Source organism: Chelon labrosus (genome assembly GCF_963514085.1).
Source record: "Chelon labrosus genome assembly, chromosome: 17".
Classification (NCBI taxonomy): domain Eukaryota; kingdom Metazoa; phylum Chordata; class Actinopteri; order Mugiliformes; family Mugilidae; genus Chelon; species Chelon labrosus.
Genome location: NC_140350.1, coordinates 1,679,001 through 1,699,105, shown reverse-complemented (window position 1 = coordinate 1,699,105; position 20,105 = coordinate 1,679,001). Strand labels below are relative to the sequence as shown.

The 20,105-nt window shown below is 39.2% G+C and overlaps 2 protein-coding genes across 4 annotated transcripts; one reads left to right on the top strand and one right to left on the bottom strand.

Moving 5' to 3' along the window:
• Positions 1 to 61: 61 nt before the first annotated feature.
• gng8 (guanine nucleotide binding protein (G protein), gamma 8) lies at positions 62 to 3,097 on the bottom strand. The gene is made up of 2 exons (XM_084564384.1): positions 668 to 3,097; positions 62 to 490 (listed from the first exon to the last, which is right to left on the bottom strand). Exons 1-2 carry the CDS (start codon positions 749 to 751, stop codon positions 362 to 364), a joined length of 213 nt encoding a protein of 70 aa, XP_084420510.1. The 5' UTR covers positions 752 to 3,097; the 3' UTR covers positions 62 to 361.
• A 74-nt stretch (positions 3,098 to 3,171) lies between these two features.
• Positions 3,172 to 19,307, top strand: brd8a (bromodomain containing 8a). 3 transcript variants are annotated; one of them, XR_014699556.1, is made up of 20 exons: positions 3,172 to 3,995; positions 4,351 to 4,447; positions 6,797 to 6,866; positions 6,992 to 7,041; positions 7,164 to 7,286; positions 7,363 to 7,443; positions 7,547 to 7,611; positions 10,421 to 10,563; positions 11,188 to 11,379; positions 12,813 to 12,903; positions 13,300 to 13,449; positions 13,748 to 13,908; positions 14,045 to 14,492; positions 14,601 to 14,644; positions 14,779 to 15,047; positions 15,236 to 15,328; positions 15,423 to 15,491; positions 17,097 to 17,431; positions 18,221 to 18,265; positions 18,518 to 18,564. XR_014699556.1 is itself a non-coding variant. In XM_084565129.1 (20 exons), exons 1-20 carry the CDS (start codon positions 3,953 to 3,955, stop codon positions 18,575 to 18,577), a joined length of 2,577 nt encoding a protein of 858 aa, XP_084421255.1. In that variant the 5' UTR covers positions 3,172 to 3,952; the 3' UTR covers positions 18,578 to 19,307. The 3 variants fall into 3 exon arrangements, 2 of the variants coding, with proteins under 2 accessions (XP_084421255.1, XP_084421256.1); XM_084565129.1 differs by having other exon boundaries at positions 17,097 to 17,379; positions 18,518 to 19,307; XM_084565130.1 differs by lacking the exon at positions 18,221 to 18,265 and having other exon boundaries at positions 3,173 to 3,995; positions 17,097 to 17,379; positions 18,518 to 19,305.
• The last annotated feature ends 798 nt before the right edge of the window (positions 19,308 to 20,105 follow it).

Genomic DNA, 20,105 nt, shown 5'->3' with positions numbered 1-20,105 from the left:
TTCAACAACACACATCCATAGCTGCTTTTCTGTAATTACTGCAATTTTCCTGTTAATTTAATATTCTGAAATGATTCTGAAACAAGATTTAATCATGTAATGATTTTCAATGTGTTTGGAAACTTTGGACCTCAAAAGACATACAGTAGAACTTAGATATGCTCTTTGGTTAATATATAAGCTGTGTGCACAAGGAAAGACAGCACTGCTGTCCTGTTCCAGTGAACTTTGCACCCACTTACAATAAATCTTTATTGCCATGTCAAAAAGCTATTTAAATTAAAATGTTAATGTAAAAAAAAAGTCACCAAAGCTGACCCTGAATTCCACATCAAAACAACAGTGTGTAGCTGTTACACAGTTATAGAATTACACAGAATAATTTCTTCTCCCGGAACGGATTCTCAGACGAGGGCACTGGTGTCACCAGGGGGTCCTCTTTGGCATGAGCTTCACAGTAGGCCATCAGTTCAGCTGCTGCTTTAGATACCTGCGCAAAAGGGATGCGTTAAAGTTAAATTTGAGCTTATCTTTTAACATTGATTCAAGAAACCAAACTGCACGTCATACAAATGTGAGAAGAGCATTTCTCAAACGTGTCGCCACATTTAACGTGAACACTAAACTTTCCCATAGTCTTTTGTGCTCCCATTATGTGCTCACTCACCATCATCCTCTCTATGTTGACCTCCAATTTCAACTGTTCCACTGTCTTTCGAGCATCTGCAATCTTGGCCATGTTGTTTGACATCCTGTCCACTATAGTCAGCCTGCATGCAGCAATCTATAAAACAACACATAACAGTATAAATCCCTACTAAAGAAATCAATTACATGTACAGCAATCTTAGTAAGTGGCATTATTGAGGGCATCTGCGCCAGTCGTTAGAGTCTGTTTCAAATTGCTTTGTTAATTCTGCTCCCTGGGTCTCAGCTGCAAGTGGTGCAGGGAGGGTCTCAAAGGAGGAGGGCAGGGGAGCGGAGGCAGAGCAGCCCTCCCCTGGGGGAGGCATCCGCTAGCTGACAGTGAATACACCTAACATTAACATGTTGCTTTTGCAGAATATGTTTGTCACAAACTACAGATTTAAAGTTGATATTGGTGCTTTCTTTCCACTTTTCTTTAATAAACGCTTCTGTAATCAATTGCACAATTTATTTTGATGGACATTTTACAGGAAAGTAAATTAAAAGTAAATGACAACACAATTTATCAACGACAAACTATTTATTTTTTCTAGGTCTATGACATTTTGATATAAATCTCAATTCATTTTTCATTCTAATATAAGTCACAATGTAAAATATACTCCTAATATCATTACACACATAGAGCTATGTAGCGATATACAGTTTAATTTAATCTGTGCGGAAGCAGGTATATAATAACTCATAAAAATTCTCAATAAACTCACCACCAAGACCGACAGCAACTGATGGGCTCCTGCAATAAAAGCACACCAGTCTTCAGCAGCTATCGCCACACCAACTTACAGTAGCAAATGAAGGGAGATTAATGGAAAAGATGAGGAGGAAGGCTTCAATAGGCTCCCTCCTTCAAATAATTAGCAGCGACTCTGCCTCAAGAATGGGCTCGGAGCAGCAGTGCAGCAGTTAAAGGCAACATGTGGTGTGACCTTCATCTCCTGGGTCTCTATCACTCGCTCACCTGACATAATAACAAAAACTCACGCTCTGAGACAGCACATTAAACGCAGCATTTTCAAAATGCTAAGCAGAATTTTGTGATTGAAATAATTAATAGTACATTTAGAATAAAGATGTGAACACTGAAAGACACTGTAATGAAGAAAGTCTCGAGAGAATAAGCACTGTTGTTTTCCAATGACTTTAATTAATTTTCCTCTTAGTAATTCACTCAGAGCAGCAATTATGTTTAAATAGATTTACCAAGTACATCAAGTGCTTTGGACTTGCAACGTGGTAGGAGCAATCAGGAATAATCAGTTTAAAAGAAATTTACTATGTGGAACAAATGAGTGTTATCATTCAAATTAAAAGTTCTAGAAATGACATCAAGAGAATTTTCTGTTCAATGTGCTTGATTTAACCTGTTGGGGTTTTCTGCAGTTACATGGTGCAAATCTACAGTGAAACAGGAGTAAGAAGTAAGTATGTTGGTGTGTTTCAAGAAGAAAATCCCTTATTAGGTTCCAAACAAATACTTTAAGAACCTTCTTACTGTGTAGCCTACAAAAAATCAACAAAGATACTGACAGCAGTGTATTGAAGGTGACTAAAGGTGTGAGTTTTCTTAGACAACAGAAGTATTTTTCTCATGCCATAGGTATCCACTACAAAGCTGACGATCTTTCCTGTAGAGATGGCTGTTATTCCACAAAGCAGCAGGGGGCAAAGTGGCTGTGCTGTGGAGTTAAATGTCAAGTGCCTCATTAACATTTGTTTCCCCTTAGTAACTGGCCTCTCTTTATGGTCGATACCTTATATCTAAAGAGCTCCCGCTTCACTTAGCCAACCTCTGTCACCAAACGCCAAAAATAGAATTTGACCAGTTGTGTTGCATAATTAAAATGTTCAGGTTATGTGATAAAAGCTTAAAGCTGATTGCTACATTTACAAACTTTAGCCTTACAGCCAAACAAACAGCAAACCTCATATCATATTGCTTCTTTCTATTGCTTGAAAGATCCACATGCTCCATGAACAGTAATTCAAACAAGATTTTCAGTTAATTTCAAGTTAACATTTACTCTACAGAATTATGTTGATATTCGAAAGTATAACAAGTTTAAACATCTGCATAATCACTGAGTTAATACTAAGTAGTGAGTTGTGGCCTGTAACTCACATTGGCTCCATCTCCTTTCCACAATGGTGGCAACTGTACATAAAGTCAAAATATTCACTCCAAGAGTGTCTGGTTCTCCTGGATGTCTTACATGATTTATTTCCACACTGAACACAAACCGGTTTTTCTAGTTTGTGACTCACAGTGTGCAACACACATACTCAACCATCATTTACAGGAAATATTTATTTTCATGACTGCTTTTTCATGTTGCATTAAAATGTCTCAAGGAAATTTGGATTCTTAATCCTTAAAAGTTAAATAAACATAAATTTTGACTAAAAACATTTAATTTTTATTTTTTATTGTTTATTTTATTATTATATAGTATGTATGGTATACTGAGTGCCTGTACATTGTTGCTGCAACAGTGAAATTTGGGATTAATAATCTATCTATCTATCTATCTAGCTATCTAGCTATCTGTCTATCTGTCTCTCTGTCTATCGATCTTTAACTTCCGTAATGCATAAAAAAGTGCGTGTTGCATTTTATTTTCTTTGTTTGACATTTTAAATAATATTCCATATCAATGTAGGCAACATGCATTTAGCATGGTGAGTTTATTACATCTGAACAGCATTTTAGGGACGAGTTATAATTTAGCTGGGGGACAAACAGCATCTAGTTCACCACAAAGCAAATACATAGTTGATAAAAAGTATGTGCGTTGAGCTAATATTTTTACACATATTATTATAATTCTATGAAGAGGACATCTTTGCATAAAACCAAAACAGGCTAGTAAGTTAGCTAAGTTTTGAAAATGCAGCTGCCTCTAGTGCATCATAACCGTGGTGGGCGTGTACGATCAGTTCACTGCTAGCTGGACTGATAAATTACATGGGTGACTACAGTAAGCTCAATGTTCTAGTCTCCTCTGTCTCTTGGTAGCACAAACTCTGTCGAGTGTGAGGTGACATGAAACCTTTTATTTGCAGACAAAGTCCCGTTTAGCATTTGAACCAGCTGGTTAATCCTCAAGTTACCAAATAGCTAAAGCGCACGAGACTTTAACCTACGACGGTGATTTAGCTAGCCAGTAAGAACAAATCTTGAAAGGCTCAACATGCATTGGTGTTAAGGTCCATAATTGTATGCACATCATTTTCGCCAAGATGTATGGGATGTCGGGATGACAGGAACATGGCAAACGGGGTTGGAAGTGAGTACCGTCCGTCGCTACATAGCAAATGTCATGCTATCAGTTAGCGGTGTCCTACTGCTGATGTTATCGCCGCTAACTTGCCTCAATGGCAGCATCGGCTTCCTGCAGGACAGCCTGCAAGGATTAATGATTGTCATTAATTGTTTAAACTAGTGGCGGAACAACAACTGTATAAACGACATGCTGTTTGCGTGCTGGCGTGGTGGGCGGTTCAGCCATAAAATGACAATTAAATGAAGCCAAGCTCAAGATTAATAGTCGATACGAGGCCTGACAACGTCAGCAAGAACATATCGTCCGTATTACAATATAAACTGTCATATTATGTTTCATGTTCTGTCCACATCTGCAGAACACAAGCTGCTTGTCATTGGACCAACAGAGCCATGGTCGGTGAGGGAGAAGCTGTGTTTGGCCACATCTGTCATGAAAAGTGGAGACCAGAACTGGTAATGAATTTTCGGAGTGACAGTGATTCATTCAATATAGTTTAAGTGCCATAATCAGAGACAGAGTCATACACCTACTTGTCAGTTTATTTGGTACTAGATAGTAAATCTTATCTTTATGAAGATGATGACATTTAGCATCTGTTTAAAATAACAAAGAGGGCTGTTGTTTCAGCTGTGTTTTTATCTTGGAGGCTGTGGTTTGTAGTACTATTGAATTGTGTTATGTTCTACTGACACATGTTTCTTTTGTTTTGACATATCAGTAGGCTAGGCTAAATAACAGAAACACTTTTGTGTTTAATTCAGTCGAGTTTAACAACATCACAAGCTACATCTTCCAGAATTATGATACAGTTGAATTACCACCTTTCTTGCACTGATTCATCATAAACTGAACATTATAACAGCTATGATTCAGTGCAGGACTGTCATATAAGAATTCCTTAATTTTCACTAGTGTACATCATGAACGGTCTAGTGAGTGTATACAGTCATTTGAAGTTTTAACATGTGTTACACCTGCTATAGGGCAACATCTTAGATAAGATTGTCTTTAAGATGTTGTTATTGTTGTTTGAAAAGTTGTTCTTCTTAGTGGTTAAAAGTGGGGATGTTGTGGTTTCCTCTCACACTACATGCAAATCAGATGTTTTAACCATAGGTAGCCATGCAGTTGTCCATCTATCTTGCATGCTATCCCTAATTTTGCATGAATTAACAAGAAAAAGACTGTCAAAAATAATTTGGAAACAAGTAAAATAAAACATTAGGTGCACTAGTGTAAAGAAATGCGTCCTACGGTCCTGCACTAAATGCCTGTTCATGTTTACAATGTTTACTTTATGTTGAAATATTCACATGTAGTTTCATTTTGGAGGATGTAGTTTGTGGTGCTATTAAACTGGATTGAATTATCCCAAAAGTGTTTCGCTTATTTAGGCTAAACCACTGACTAAAATCGGGTTGTCAAAATAGTAGGAAACTACACTATATTACCAAAAGTATTCGCTCACCCATTCAAATGATCAGAATCAGGTGTTCTAATCACTTGGCCTGGCCCCAGGTGTATGAATTCAAGCACTCAGGCATGCAGACTGTGAAACAAGACATTTGTGAAAGAATGGGCCGCTCTCAGGAGCTCAGTGAATTCCAGCGTGGAACTGTCATAGGATGCCACTTGTGCAACAAATCCAGTCGTGAAATTTCCTCGCTCCTAAATATTCCACAGTCAACTGTCAGCTCTATTATAACAAAATGGAAGCGTTTGGGAAAAACAGCAACTCAGCCACGAAGTGGTAGGCCACGTAAAGTGACGGAGAGGGGTCAGCGGATGCTGAAGCGCATAGTGCAAAGAGGTCGCCGACTTTCTGCACAGTCAATTGCTACAGAGCTACAAACTTCATGTGACCTTCAGATTAGCCCAAGTACAGTACGCAGAGAGCTTCATGGAATGGGTTTCCATGGCCGAGCAGCTGCAGCCAAGCCACACATCACCAAGTGCAATGCAAGGCGTCGGATGCAATGGTGTAAAGCACGCCGCCACTGGCCTCTAGAGCAGTGGAGACGCGTTCTCTGGAGTGATGAATCACGCTTTACCATCTGGCAATCTGATGGACGAGTCTGGGTTTGGAGGTTACCAGGAGAACGGTACATTTCAGATTGCATTGTGCCAACTGTGAAATTTGGTGGAGGAGGAATTATGGTATGGGGTTGTTTTTCAGGAGCTGGGCTTGGCCCCTTAGTTCCAGTGAAAGGAACATTGAATGCTTCAGGATACCAAAACATTTTGGACAATTCCATGCTCCCAACCTTGTGGGAACAGTTTGGAGCGGGCCCCTTCCTCTTCCAACATGACTGTGCACCAGTGCACAAAGCAAGGTCCATAAAGACGTGGATGACAGAGTCTGGTGTGGATGAACTTGACTGGCCTGCACAGAGTCCTGACCTGAACCCGATAGAACACCTTTGGGATGAATTAGAGCGGAGACTGAGAGCCAGGCCTTCTCGACCAACATCAGTGTGTGACCTCACCAATGCGCTTTTGGAAGAATGGTCAAAAATTCCTATAAACACTCTCCTCAACCTTGTGGACAGTCTTCCCAGAAGAGTTGAAGCTGTAATAGCTGCAAAAGGTGGACCGACATCATATTGAATTCTATGAGTTAGGAATGGGATGGCACTTCAGTTCATAGAATGAGTAAAGGCAGGTGAGCGAATACTTTTGGTAATATAGTGTATGTCAGTACAACACAATACACTTCAATAGTAGTTTTTCACATTTTCACTTACAAACACTTTAAGGTCTTTGTATATGTATTACATCTTAAATTTTTTTATTCTCAATAGGGTATCTGTCAGTCGAGCGATCAAACCATTTGCAGAACCTGGGCGGCCACCTGACTGGTTCTCTCAAAAGGTATGACAAAATCTGAGCTCACTCCCTGGACACTTCATTTCATGATCTATGCAGTATGTTGGACTCTATATTATATTTGGTTGTGGTCATTAAGTTGTTCTTGATTCTTCTTTTGGTCTCCACAGCACTGTGCCTCCAAGTACTCTGAGCTCCTGGAAACAACAGAGGCCCCAAAGTGAGCGCATAAGTGACTTTAACCTCAAATATGCTTTTGCTATTTTGCATGCCTGAAAAATAGATGATGTAGCAGTGTATGCTGGAAAACACTACCATGAACTAATGCATTGTTGTCACTAGGCGGAAGCGTGGTGAGAAAGGTGAAGTGGTCGAGACAGTGGAGGATGTGATAGTCCGCAAGCTGACAGCTGAGAGGGTTGATGAACTAAAGAAGTTGATCAAAGAAACACAGGAAAAGCACAGGTAGCACATCTTCATACCACCCAAAAAAACAAAGCTGTGTCAATGAACTCAGCTGACAAGGTGCTGTTTTTAATAGGAAGCTGAAGAGAGAGGCTGCACTGATTCAAGCAGGACATCTAGATTCCAAACTGGAAGAGTTGTGGGAAGAAATTCTGCTGTAAGAATCAAAAAACGTCTAAAATCTTTTATTCATTGTAAAGCTTAGCCATTGAACACTCTATAATATAATAACTTAAAATGATTTTCTATGTATTTGTCAGGAAGAAGAAACTGGAGGAGGAGGAAGCAGAGCTGAAAAGAAAAAACACCGATGCTGCTTTTCAGGGTATCTCCATCACTTTTAACAAGCAGTTTTTGCGAAGATATCAATCTGTTTTTCAGTAACTCCATTGATGCTCCATAAAAAGTATATTTACTTCTGATAAACAACAGAGACTGCTCACTGACAATTTCATGTCCAGTTTCTCTAGACATCATCCCTTATTCAACCTCTGCAGGAAGTGTAACAGATTTTAGAGGCTTTAGATTTATAATATAGTATTGTAAGCTGGCTCACTGTATTACTGTATTATTGCTAGCATTTCTTAGTGAAAATACCTTCAGAGATACATTTTTGCTTATCTTCTCACAAATAAGCACCACTGAAATTAGATTCTTTGTATAATACCCCGCTTTGCACAAGTAATATATGAGCATAGTAACCTGTGACAGAACTTGCAGGCCAATGATGATTTGGTCAGTCAATTTGGAAGTATTCTGTCAAGTGAAATGCTTCCCAAATGGTGAATCTGAGCTGTTGTTAGTATTATAAAACCTGGGAATCACCAAAGTCAGTAGCAATCAACCAAAAGGGTGTCCAGATGTCCAGCAGTTTTTGACATATTTCACTCAACTTTTGGACTGGTAGATCACTAGAGCCATGCTGCTAGTATGGATGAAAGTAGAATAATTTAGGCACATTTTTCTAGTTTTAAAAGGGCCTGTTGAGACCTTGCATTAATATCCTATCTGCACTATCCAGTCGCAAGTGGCCAATGTAAAACACATGTGAACACCCCCAGGGTGCACTGAGATCACATTTGAGAGATCCAGGTCTGGGTCGCATGTGTCCGCATTTGTCCTCATTCTTTTGGTAGGATGAATGCAGTGCTTCCTGAGCCACATTAAAGACTGCCTGTACTCAACAGGGGTGCTCCTGCATCAGCCCCATTCATTCAGAAAAAAAAGAAACTGCTATAATAATTGATCACCTAAATGGGAAATAGCAGAATAAGTGATGTTGGTTCATTAGTAATGAGAGACATTTAAAATATTATGTTCTTGTAGCTGTTAACTAACTAAATATGAAATAAATCAAACAAGAATTAACAAATTAAAGTATTTAATATGAGTACATGAGTGTGGTTTTGTCATTAAATAAGGTATCAACATGTGGTCAATTATTAATATGATCATGCTGATGTATAAGGAGCCGTGTGGGATTAAGTTAAAGGGGAACTACTGTTTTTTACAACCTGGACCTCATTTCTAGCATAAAATACGATCGTTTACTCACCCATATAACTTTTGTGTAATTTATATTCCTTCGGGAGATAATTACATCAGCGTATATCCATGTAGTGGGAGTGACTGGGGCACTGAAACGCAGCCTCTAAATAACACATTATCTGCCGCGAAACTTGTTCATTTCACCAATATTTTGTTATGATACGCTAATGCTATTCCCCGTTGAGTAAGGAGTTACCTGTTATCATCATCTGGGTGTCTGTAGACACGGATGATGTCTTCTGACCTGGATGATGTCATCTCTGAGCGGCGCACGCACCCGCAACGGTCGACTTGTTTACAAAGTAGCAAATTACATGTAAACAAGCCGACCGTCGTGGGTGCGCGCTCCGCTCAGAGATGATATCGCAGGTCAGAAGACATCAGCTGGGGTCTGTAGGTCAATCTACAGACCCCGGATGATGATAACAGGCAACTCCGGACTCAACGTGTTCACAGAGGCTGTGTCTCGGTGCCCTATCACTCCCACTATATGGATGTACGCTGATCCAATTATCTCCTGAACGAGTGCAAATGACACAAAAATGATATTGGTGAGTAAACGATCGTATTTTATGCCAGAAATAAGGTCCAGGTTGTAAAAAACAGTAGTTCCCCTTTAAGTATTTCCTCAATCACCAATATCTTTATTTCCTCAGTCACCGGTTTCTGGAGACTGTGGTGTGTGTAAACTTTCATGGTTGAAGTTCAAGCTGGTCACTTGCATTCAGATAGCCCAGATCGGATCTTAAAGGGGAACTACTGTTTTTTACAACCTGGACCTTATTTCTGGCATAAAATACGATTGTTTACTCACCCATATAACTTGTGTGTAATTTGTATTCCTTCGGGAGATAATTAGATCAGCGTATACCCATGTAGTGGGAGTGACTGGGGCACCGAAACGCAGCCTCTAAATAACGCATTATCTGCAGCAAAACTCTGTAATTTCACCAATATTTTGTTATCGTACCCTAGTGCTATTCCCAGCGGCAGTTCAGCGGCACACATCCACAGCCACGCACAACTTCAACAACAACTCAAGACTACTGTCTTTCTTAAAGAGACAGTGCTATTTTTCTAAAGGTGCAGTGCATCAATTTTTCTTGATAAAAATAACAACAAAGATGGATAGAGCTTTTAACACTGTAGCAACGATTAATATGACTTAGGATATATATATATATATATATATATAGAGAGAGAGATGACATCATCCAGGTCAGAAGACATCATGATGATAACAGGTAACTCCGGACTCAACAAGGAATAGCATTAGCGTATGATAACAAAATATTGGTGAAATCAACAAGTTTCGCGGCAGATAATGCCGCTACATGGATACTCCCATTACATGGATATATGCTGATCTAATTATCTCGCGAAGGAATACAAATTACACAAAAGTTATATGGGTGAGTAAACGATCGTATTTTATGCCAGAAATAAGTTGTAAAAAACAGTAGTTCCCCTTTCATGAAAGGTCTGAACAGGCCCAAAAGTTGTTGTCAATCAGTTGTTAAAGTTGATCATCAGCTTTTGTATGACAGATAGGAACAGCCTCTCTGTGCTGCTTCTCCCTCTTTCAGCCAGACAGGTGGCAAAGAACACACCAAAGCGGATGCCCAGTGTCTCCATGCATTCGCCCTCTGACTGTAACTCCCCAACCCAGGAATTCTCACCCGGTGACCCACTCGAGTGCTTGACCCTGGATCTTGCATCCACAAAGAATGTAAGTCATCCGAAACTTAATAATATTCACTTCTTGAAGTCCTAACTTCAACTCCAGTTGCATACAGTTCATAAAATTGGATTAGAATATGGCTTTGATAATTATTTCTGAAGGGGTTCAGTTATAGCTGACCATTTTATTAAAATAAACATACAGTCACAAAAGAGATTAGCGTGGTGTTGCCACAATCAATTCTTATCAGAAAGAATCTGGCAAAAATCCATTTGAATTTCATTATGAGGCATGTTTCAATCAATTCAGAGTAAAAAAAACACCTCAGCGTGCAATTGGATAGTGCTACAACCAATCAGAGCCATGTTGTTGTATTCAAATTTAACTCCAAGGCACTCAGATGACAAGTATGAGTATGTCGCTGTTACTCTTCTGTTTATCACTGCATAAAACCTGCCCAAATAATTTGACTGGTCTGGCAGATCTTTGCCAGAGCATGATCAGCTCCCAACGGAGCCACTCCAGACCAATTTTGTGCTGCAAAGATTTTGTGGCGGGGTAAGTCAGACTGGCTTCCAAGCTAGACAGAGAGTTGATAACAAGTACATCGGCGGAATCTTTTCTGGTCTTTCATGGCAGTATGAGTTCATGTTTCTCTCTGTGTATCTCTAGGCTTCAGGAACAGCCAGGTTAATGACATTTGCTGAGACTTATGGATCCAGTACTGATGACATCAGCCATGGATCACTTCTAGATGACCAAACCCAAAAGAAACTGCTGGGCCAGAAAGCCACACCGCCACCGTCTCCACTCCTGTCAGAGTTACTGAAGAAAGGCAGTATCTTGGCCACAAATTCCCGGCTGGTATGTTGGGTGACTCACATTATGTGCGAATAATTAACATCACTATAGGGCTTACTATGTTTTATATGAGCTTTTTGGTTACTTCGTATTTAAAAGTATTTAATAATTCTGTTCTGTTCAGTATTTTTAATACTTTTATGTTAAAAAACAACTTTTGCAGTTTCTTAGGACAAATGGGGAAATCCTAAGCTGTATGAGAATACAGTATCACGTATTATAGTAGACATTTGCTTGTTGTGACTACAGTGAGAGTCACTGTCACTGCGCTGTGACTGCATAGGCAGTTAGTTCCTAAGTCTGAGGAACTAGTTCACCAGTTTCCACCACTGTAAAAGCTTCTATATTATTATGACTGTAGCTTTAGTAGACATGCTATTATTGTGGTTGTAACCATGGCTGTGCTTGTCACATTTGTTACAAAAATGGCTTTGTTTTGAGTGGTTGTAACACTATAGCCTAGTTACTGTGGTGCAGAATAGGTTGTTGTATACCTTCAGAGTGTCTTCTCCTTCGGAGAATGAGCATATAGATGCTCAGTCATACACAGAATACTAGAACATTAACCAAAGATTACATGCTGCAGATGATTTTTGATTTCTTGTATGTACTCCTTACAAGAAATTCTTGTATGTACAAACATACTTGGCAATAAAGTCTTTCTGATTCTGATTCTGTTTCTGATTTAATCATTCTCTGAAATCCAGTTTTGCCGTAAAATTACATCCGCTAACTAAACTGTTTGCAAACATGTGGTGGTGTCTCGTTTGCCCTGTGAACATAAACCAAACAATGGTTAAATAATCAACATATTGTACATCAATTACTCCATGAATTGTAATGAAATATGGGTGTGAAAGCACCCTTACTGCAAGGTATTGCCGTAGTATCCCCCCAAAGAAATTCTAGCCATGACCGTTCCATAGTTTTGTAGTTTTCATGGCTGTAGTTGGTTTTGTTGCTGAGGAGCCCTGAGCTTTTATTTATTTTTATAAATGTATTTAATTAGAAACACAATACCTTCTTGAGTGACTGCTGGACAGTTACCTCTTAGTTACAGCCTTTCTTTTCCATTTGATGAAGCCTGCTGTGCTATTGTGAAACCTTGTACTGTATGTGTAACCTTTATTAGATCATTGTCTCCTTATGTATAAGTAATATGTAAACATACATACAGGGACTCTAGTCAAACTGTAACTTATCATTTAGATATTCAGCCTTACATTTGTATTAATTTAATTCATTTATTTAATTTAAAATAATTGATACATACTGTGAATACAAAATCTACATTGATGTTAAGAATTTATATGTGTGAAACAGAAATCAAATTTTGTATTTAACGCATTTTACAAACTAGAACATTACTAGAATATAATAATAACTCAAGTGCTCTTTAACATAATAAATGAGGTGTGTATTCCTTTGTATCTCAGATTGCAGAGGGTGACGTATCCACTGGTAATGTGACAGGAGCTCATGACTTGCAGCTCGCCACATCATGTCAACCTCTCTCTCAGGCAACAGGTACGGATATTGTGTTTGACTGTTTTTTATTAATGACTGATAAAATGTATTCATCCCACATTTAAGGAGTATTCAGTTAATTTTCTTGATACTCATAGAAATACTGATTACATGAGATTATATTCCAATGCAGATAATATTTAATAGACTCTGACATAAAAAAGAGTTCAGGAGAGTTTAATTCTGTTTACAGACATCCGATCTTTCTCTGTAGGAACCTATTTAATATTGATTAGCTTTACTCTTGAATTCTGAATGTACATTTACTTTCTGTAGTCTATATAAGTCCTACTAAATGTTTGCTCGGACAGTTACCAGCCGAGCAAAGTAAGCAGTTTTGTTAGCCATCCGTGTGCTAATGTGTGTGCTTATGTGTATGAATGCCTGCATGCACAGGTGCCCCGATGTTGTCCCGGCTGCTGGAGGCAGGTCCCACCCAGTTTTCTCCTCCACTTGGTTTCATGGTCAGTGCAGACTCTGCCTCGAGTGTTCCCTTCTCTGCTGCCACTCCTGTTCCTGCTGACTCCGCTCTTTCAACAAGCACAGGTCTGTCTGCTTTTCACCTGCATAATTCACTGACCAAGCCTCCTCACATTGTTTATGCCCTCCCCCACACACAGTTTTTATAAATAATGGTTGTTTTTTTTTTTTCATTCAGTTTATAATTAATAACATTCATTTTGAAGAATGTGCTTTATTTACCAATAGTCCAAAAATCTACCTATTGTTAAACAAGTTCATATGTTGGAGGGAAGTGAATATACAATATACTTGTTATACTAAATTGTAAATTAAGGCTTAATAGTTAAGGCTACAGTTGACGATCAGCATTACCTGTGTGCAGAGGTGGATATGATGGTGCCATCAGTGCCCCCTGGATGCCAGACTGTCTCTGTGAATGATAAGTTGTCAGAGCTCAGCGAAGAGGATGTGACTGTGTCCTACATGGGAGATGAACTAGACCTTAAGACTGTGGGGGACATTATCGCCATCATTGAAGACAAGGTAAAAAAAAAAATACAACAAATACTATGTTTTCACAGAACTAAGATCAGCTGTCAATAAACTAAAGCATTTATAAAACCTGATCTTGTACTCCCAATAGTGTTCAACATGTAAAGTCATATTTCTTCTTCTACAGGCGGATGAGGCTGCAGAGGCTTTGGATGCAGCTGCAGTTGAGGCGGCTCTGTCCTTGTGTGAGGAGAATGGCCACACTCTGTCTGGTGCCTGGGATGCCGGGCCTTTCCAGCCCCATGAGCCTCACCCCACTGTGCCCACAGCAGCTCCACAGTCATCTTCTCTTCACATTAGCCTGGAGGGGAGGACAGAAGCTTCCCTTTCTTCTCTGTGCAGCAGTCAAGATAACTGTATTGCAAAATTTCCTATGGACCTGAGGAGTCCCCCTCCCACTGCCTCATCCTTATGCAACTCAGAGTGTTTGGAGAACTGCCACAGTGTAGCACCTCCACAGTCGGAGGCAATGAGAGAGACTGGAGAGATTATGCGGCCCAAAAAACACATTTCATTAAATGCTACCATAAAATGTGAAAGTGAGAAGCAAGCACAGCAAAGACAAACCCATACTGGTATGCACATTCATTTTTAAATTATGTTTAATAACATGCAGTTTGCATGCAACTATGCATTTTGCATAACTATTTCCTTCTTATTATTCATCTTTACTATCTTGGCAGACTCAGTATTAGAAGATAGCCCTCTGACAGAAAGGCATCCCAAGGTATAGCACCCAACGAGGACAAAGCGACATGATGCTTTTAATTGCTGTTTTGAAATGCAGAGTGTGTAGCTCCACAGTGCATGTGCACTGTAATCTGTGCTTGAATCTCTTTGCATCTTTCTCTCACTTTGCAGGAGACAAAGGTGGAGGGTGGACTAAGTGCTGGGAAAGGAGAGAATGCCTTGGGGACGAAAGTGGATAACGAAGTCAACGGGCCAGAAGTGTGTCGAGAAGAAGAGGGTGATGGAGTGGAGGAGTTTTCATCAGAACTGGACGGGGAAACAGAACTAGAACCTGCAGCAAGTGAGAGTGAGGATGGATACAGCCTCCACACGGCTTCCTCATCACTGCAATTCCACACAACTGCAGACTCAATCCCCAGTAGCCCTGCTTCATCACAGTTGTGAGTGAAACACATTCAGACATACCCAGTACAGAAAGAGTTAGTTGTGTGAGATGGTGTGGGTGCATCCTTGATTGTGCTAATGATGTTGTATAAGCATATTATCGTTGTGTCATACTGCTTGGTAATAGCTTCTTTACTGTATATAAAATGATATGCTTGCATTCTTATCTACTGTGATTCTGCAGTTCTGTGTGCAGTGAGGACCTGGAGGCACTACAGGCTCACAAGATCTGGAAGAAAGCCATTATGCTAGTGTGGCGTGCAGCGGCCAATCACAGGTCAGACTCTTAACAGTAATAGTGATGCTCAGCCTCTGATATATTTCCATGTTTTAATTTTTACTGGAGCAGATTTTATGTGAATCTGTTGTAGGTATGCAAACGTCTTCCTTCAGCCAGTAACGGATGAAATTGCACCTGGATACCATGGTATTGTGCACAGGTAAGCTGTGTCTTACTTTATGTTATTTTGTATATCACAAAAATGGCAACTTTGAAGGACCTTAGGACAAACAACATTAGATAACACAGACCGTTTTTAGACCTGGTAGAGACTTGAGTGATCCAGTCACAAGTGGGCAGCTTAAATTGCTGGGGTGGGAATCAAAAACTGGTACCAACTTCTACAACCCATCGGAATTGTGTCTTCCAATGTAATCAGTTGCTGTTAATAGTGCTCCTGCTCTCAGCATGATATTTTCTCACATTTCTGCATTGCATGACTGACATCACACTTTAACAAGGAATCATGGAGAAGAAGATGGTCTCTAAGGCTTGGCCGCATTTCACTAAACAAGACGAAAATTATGCTGTTGGCAGGGATTTTATGCAAGGCTGCAAATATAGGCAACATAGTGAAACACCTATCTGCCCAAGTTTCTAGAATGTTTCTAGAACGAGCAGCTCTTTGACGAGGGTAATGTTAAATAGCCTGCATTGGCACACAGGTGCCTTACAAACACCGGTAACATTTTGACTAAGAAAACAGAGCAGAAAACCGATTACGTGCAAATATTCCCTTGTTCCATCCATTGTAGTTGCTGATGAATACCTTAGCTCTAAGGCAGCAGGCTGCGTGACTCAACACATGTAATTTATTGGTCAACATGTTCAAGTCAAGTGTCAAGGGGAGATTGTGTTTTAATGAAACAACCATGTAGGACTCCTTTTTTCTAACAAAGAAAACTAATCAGGAGTCAACAAGGGGACCAATAAAGAATTGGACCGATAAACAGAACTGACAATGGCAGTGATATGGATAAAAGCGAATCAGTTCCCATCCCTAGGAACACACCCAAGAGGCATTGAGGATGCATCTGAGATCCGATCACCTCGTGACCACTTTCCTTGAAGAGTGTGAAGGCACATGCATCCTGGCTGCATTGATGGGTCACCTTCTCAACTGATGTTTTGCCTCAGTCAGAAAAAAATACACACATCACTGCCATTTTGAATAAACTCCTAAAAAGATGTTTGTTCATTAGTAGAGAGCCTTTTAAAATATCTGTCTTTGTAGCTGTTAACTAACAGAATATTATATTAATCTTAACAAGAATTAACAAATGCAATTATTGAATGTGAGTAGTCTGTGTGTGATGTGAGGTAATTTAGATTTCATGTTGATGCACATGTGTTCATGTTGATGTATGCAAAGTAGCCACATGGAGTTACCATATTTTCTCAATAATGACCAGTGTCTTTATTTATTTATTTCACTGCTGCAAACAATGTAGCTGTGACATTACTCTGCATATGGGCGCTTCCAGGGTTCGAGCTTTGTGCTGGTCTCTAAAGTAACTACCATCAGGATGGACAGAAATAAATATGGTTTTTCAGTGAGTTAGAAAGACTTCACAGCTACATTCCACAATTTGTATCATATCGATCCATTAGAGACAGTACTTGCTTGCACAATAGAATGCAAAACTGGATCTCAGATGCTTTTCAGTGCCAGGTGTGAGCGCATCACTTGTGATCGGATAATCAGGGATTCATGTTATTATCAGGTCCAAACAGGACCACACACTCAACTGCAGATCTTTTACAGGCCCATGGACCTCGCCACCATAAAAAAGAACATTGAGACTGGTTTGTTACGGACCACTGCTGAGTTCCAGAGGGACATCATGCTGATGTTTCAGAATGCGGTCATGTACAACAGCCTGGACCATGACGTGTACCACATGGCTCTTGAGATGCAGCGTGATGTGCTGGAGCAGATCCAGCAGTTTCTAGCAACCCAGCTCATCATGGAGACGTCAGAATCTGGTATCAGCACCAAAAGCCTGAGGGGTCGCGAGAGTGCACGCAAACAGGACTCTACTGACAAGGTGCTTCACTAGAATTTTGACAAAAGCAGAGAGTACAGAAGAAGAGACAAGGGTGAGACAACAGGCTGACTTGAAGGTAGAAGAAAGTGATGCCAAACTATATCTGCTGGCCATTTTCCAAAGCATGACATTTGATTTTAGACTGAGTTCCTGTATGTATGTAGGAATTTGTTTGTGTCCTATAAAAATCCCCTTGCTGGAATTTGAAACCTTTGCCATACATTGATATTCTTAAAACTATGCTATTGTATCACACATTAGTATTGCCACAGAATGAAAATGCACTGCTAGATAATTGGCCCAATGAACTACAATTAATATCAATTAATACAAAATAGTTTCTTTCCACACACTGAAAATCCTTTTCCCAGCCATTTCTCAATTTTCCTAAGTATTCAGATGACAAATTACGCATCTGAATCAATTTTTAATTGCTGAATGTTGATATTTCTAGCATCATGATGTTAACTGAAATCAGAAGTTGACTAGAGAGTAGGAGATACTTGTAAAACTTCATGCTATGCCTTGAAAAATGGTTGACAAGAAAATATGTCCATCGTAAATATTGTATATAGTTCCTGAGCTAATCCTGCTGGCATGTTCTTTAAAAAAATGACTGGTATAGAAAAGTAGTGCAGTGACAAGACAGCTCTAGGCAAATGTTTTTGCAATGTTTTATCAGAGCTTGTAGAAATGTGCTCTCAAAATAGTTCTCTTAAACCTTGTTTCAACATTTCCCTTTGCTGAAATTGTTTTTCTTCCTTGCATTATTTTGCTTCTTCTTGAGACTTTTGGGCACTTTTGAGTTACAGCTCTGATGTGCATCATTTTCCTCTTACAGGACTCTGTCTCCATGTCTTCTCCTGCCTTCCTCCTTTCTCTTTTTGTAAGTACCCATCCTATAACTTTTCAAACTTTCCCTTTCATTCTTTTTCTTGAATGGAACAAAATACAAACTACAGTTGTGTGCATCAAAACAAAGAAAAAAAAATGTGTATATAGAACTAAACTTGAATAAATATGTTAAGTCACACTTGACTTGACTTTATTATTTTTAATCGAACATTAGTGTAATTTCAGTCACATATTTTAAAAGTTGATGTGGACTAATAGATTGTTTCCTTTAATTTCACTGTAGGATGGAGGCACCAGGGGGCGCCGTAGTGCCATAGAAGCTGACCTCAAGATGAAGAAATGAAATTCACAGCATGAAAATCTTGTCCAGTGGTGTCCCTGAGAAACAGTGAAAAGACGGATTTAATTGTTGCACAGATTCTGACTCTGCATAAATGTGCAGTGTGACCTTTACTTGCACTCTAAACTAAATGGGTAGACTGTGATGTGGAGGAGCTCATTGCTTCCGAGACAGCCATACGTACAGACATGGATTACATACTGTATAATCCCAGATTACAATGGGACATTCTGAAAGACTAGGACAAATCTTCCATAGACGTAACCGAAGATTTGGATTTAACCGGCTCTGAAGTTTGTCAGGTTGTCAAATGAACTTACTGCTAGCCTACATGTGGTCTGAAATTTAGTTTACTGAGCCTCCATGTTGAATTCCAGATTAGTGTGGATGATTTTAAGAAATTTACCATGTCAGTGATAATGTGTGAGACCAAAGAGTCTGATTATCCTACAGTTTCATTGCCAGAAAGGTGGTAATCAGAGGGGCACATAGTAATTTTAAACAGGTTCATTTTCGTTACTGGTACAGAACTATTCATTTAAAAAATCAAAAGACTTTCAGCTCATTTTAAATATCATTGTATTGCTTGTGTTGAATTGACTTTATCGATGCAACCCTTCCTGTGAAATGGAACGTACATGCATATTCATTGACATAGTCATTTTCAGTAGTTTTGAGAAAATGTCATATTTCTAAACTGTTTTGTGGACTTCAAAGTGTTAAAACAATAATAAAAAAAAAAAACTTCAATCTATGTTAAGTGTAAATTTACACAAAATGTTTCCAGTCACAATTGGTCAGATCAGATCTGTCTGTGGGGAATTTAAATAGGTTAAATTTCATATCCTTAGTGTGCATCAAATTGATATTTGAAACCTGTGCATCAAATTGATATTTGATGCACTGTATTTCCTGGACTGGGTTTAAGAGCCAGTATCCACATGGAACAAAGCTGGGAAAAGATATACAAGTTGTTACAAAACTGTTGTTTTTTTGTTCTATAAAAACCCACTTGCTTTGTCATACATGGATATTCTCCCTGAAAGAATGCGTGTGATACACACATTAGTATCGCCACAGAATGAAAAAGCGTCTCCACTGTTGTTACACAGATCTGTTTTCACACAAATGGGACCAACACAATATTTACTCTGGTGTAGAACCAGTGATTACTTTATTAGTTCAGCCATGTTCAGTATTATGTAATTTGGGAATGAATAAAACTTCACAGCTTTTATTAAACAGGAGCCTAGACATTACCAGGTTTACCAGCCATGACGCCACTTTGTTGCTTTTTTCAGCTACCACTTTGTCCTCATGTATTTCTGCAGAATGGGCAAATACATTGTGTTAAAACTGACCAACAGATTGATGTTGCACCAGATTGTGCATCTATTCAACTGAATAAGTTATGTTAGAGCAAAACTTAGTGTTTTCCAGAAGTGTTTAGATTCACTTTTTTCTTTTTGTATTATAGATTTCATTTCATGGAGATTAAAGTGTCTTTTCCCTCCACTAATCTACACTCAGT

What these genes read in the sequence shown, in the direction of transcription:
- gng8 (XM_084564384.1), bottom strand. Translation starts at nt 751, where the DNA reads ATGTCAAACAACATGGCCAAGATTGCAGATGCTCGAAAGACAGTGGAA. An exon ending in TCAACATAGAGAGGATGATG is followed by an intron (nt 491 to 667) that starts GTGAGTGAGCAC and finishes CCTTTTGCGCAG; the next exon opens with GTATCTAAAGCAGCAGCTGA.
- brd8a (XM_084565129.1), top strand. Translation starts at nt 3,953, where the DNA reads ATGGGATGTCGGGATGACAGGAACATGGCAAACGGGGTTGGAA. An exon ending in TGACAGAAAGGCATCCCAAG is followed by an intron (nt 14,645 to 14,778) that starts GTATAGCACCCA and finishes CTCACTTTGCAG; the next exon opens with GAGACAAAGGTGGAGGGTGG. An exon ending in AACAGGACTCTACTGACAAG is followed by an intron (nt 17,380 to 18,220) that starts GTGCTTCACTAG and finishes TTCCTCTTACAG; the next exon opens with GACTCTGTCTCCATGTCTTC.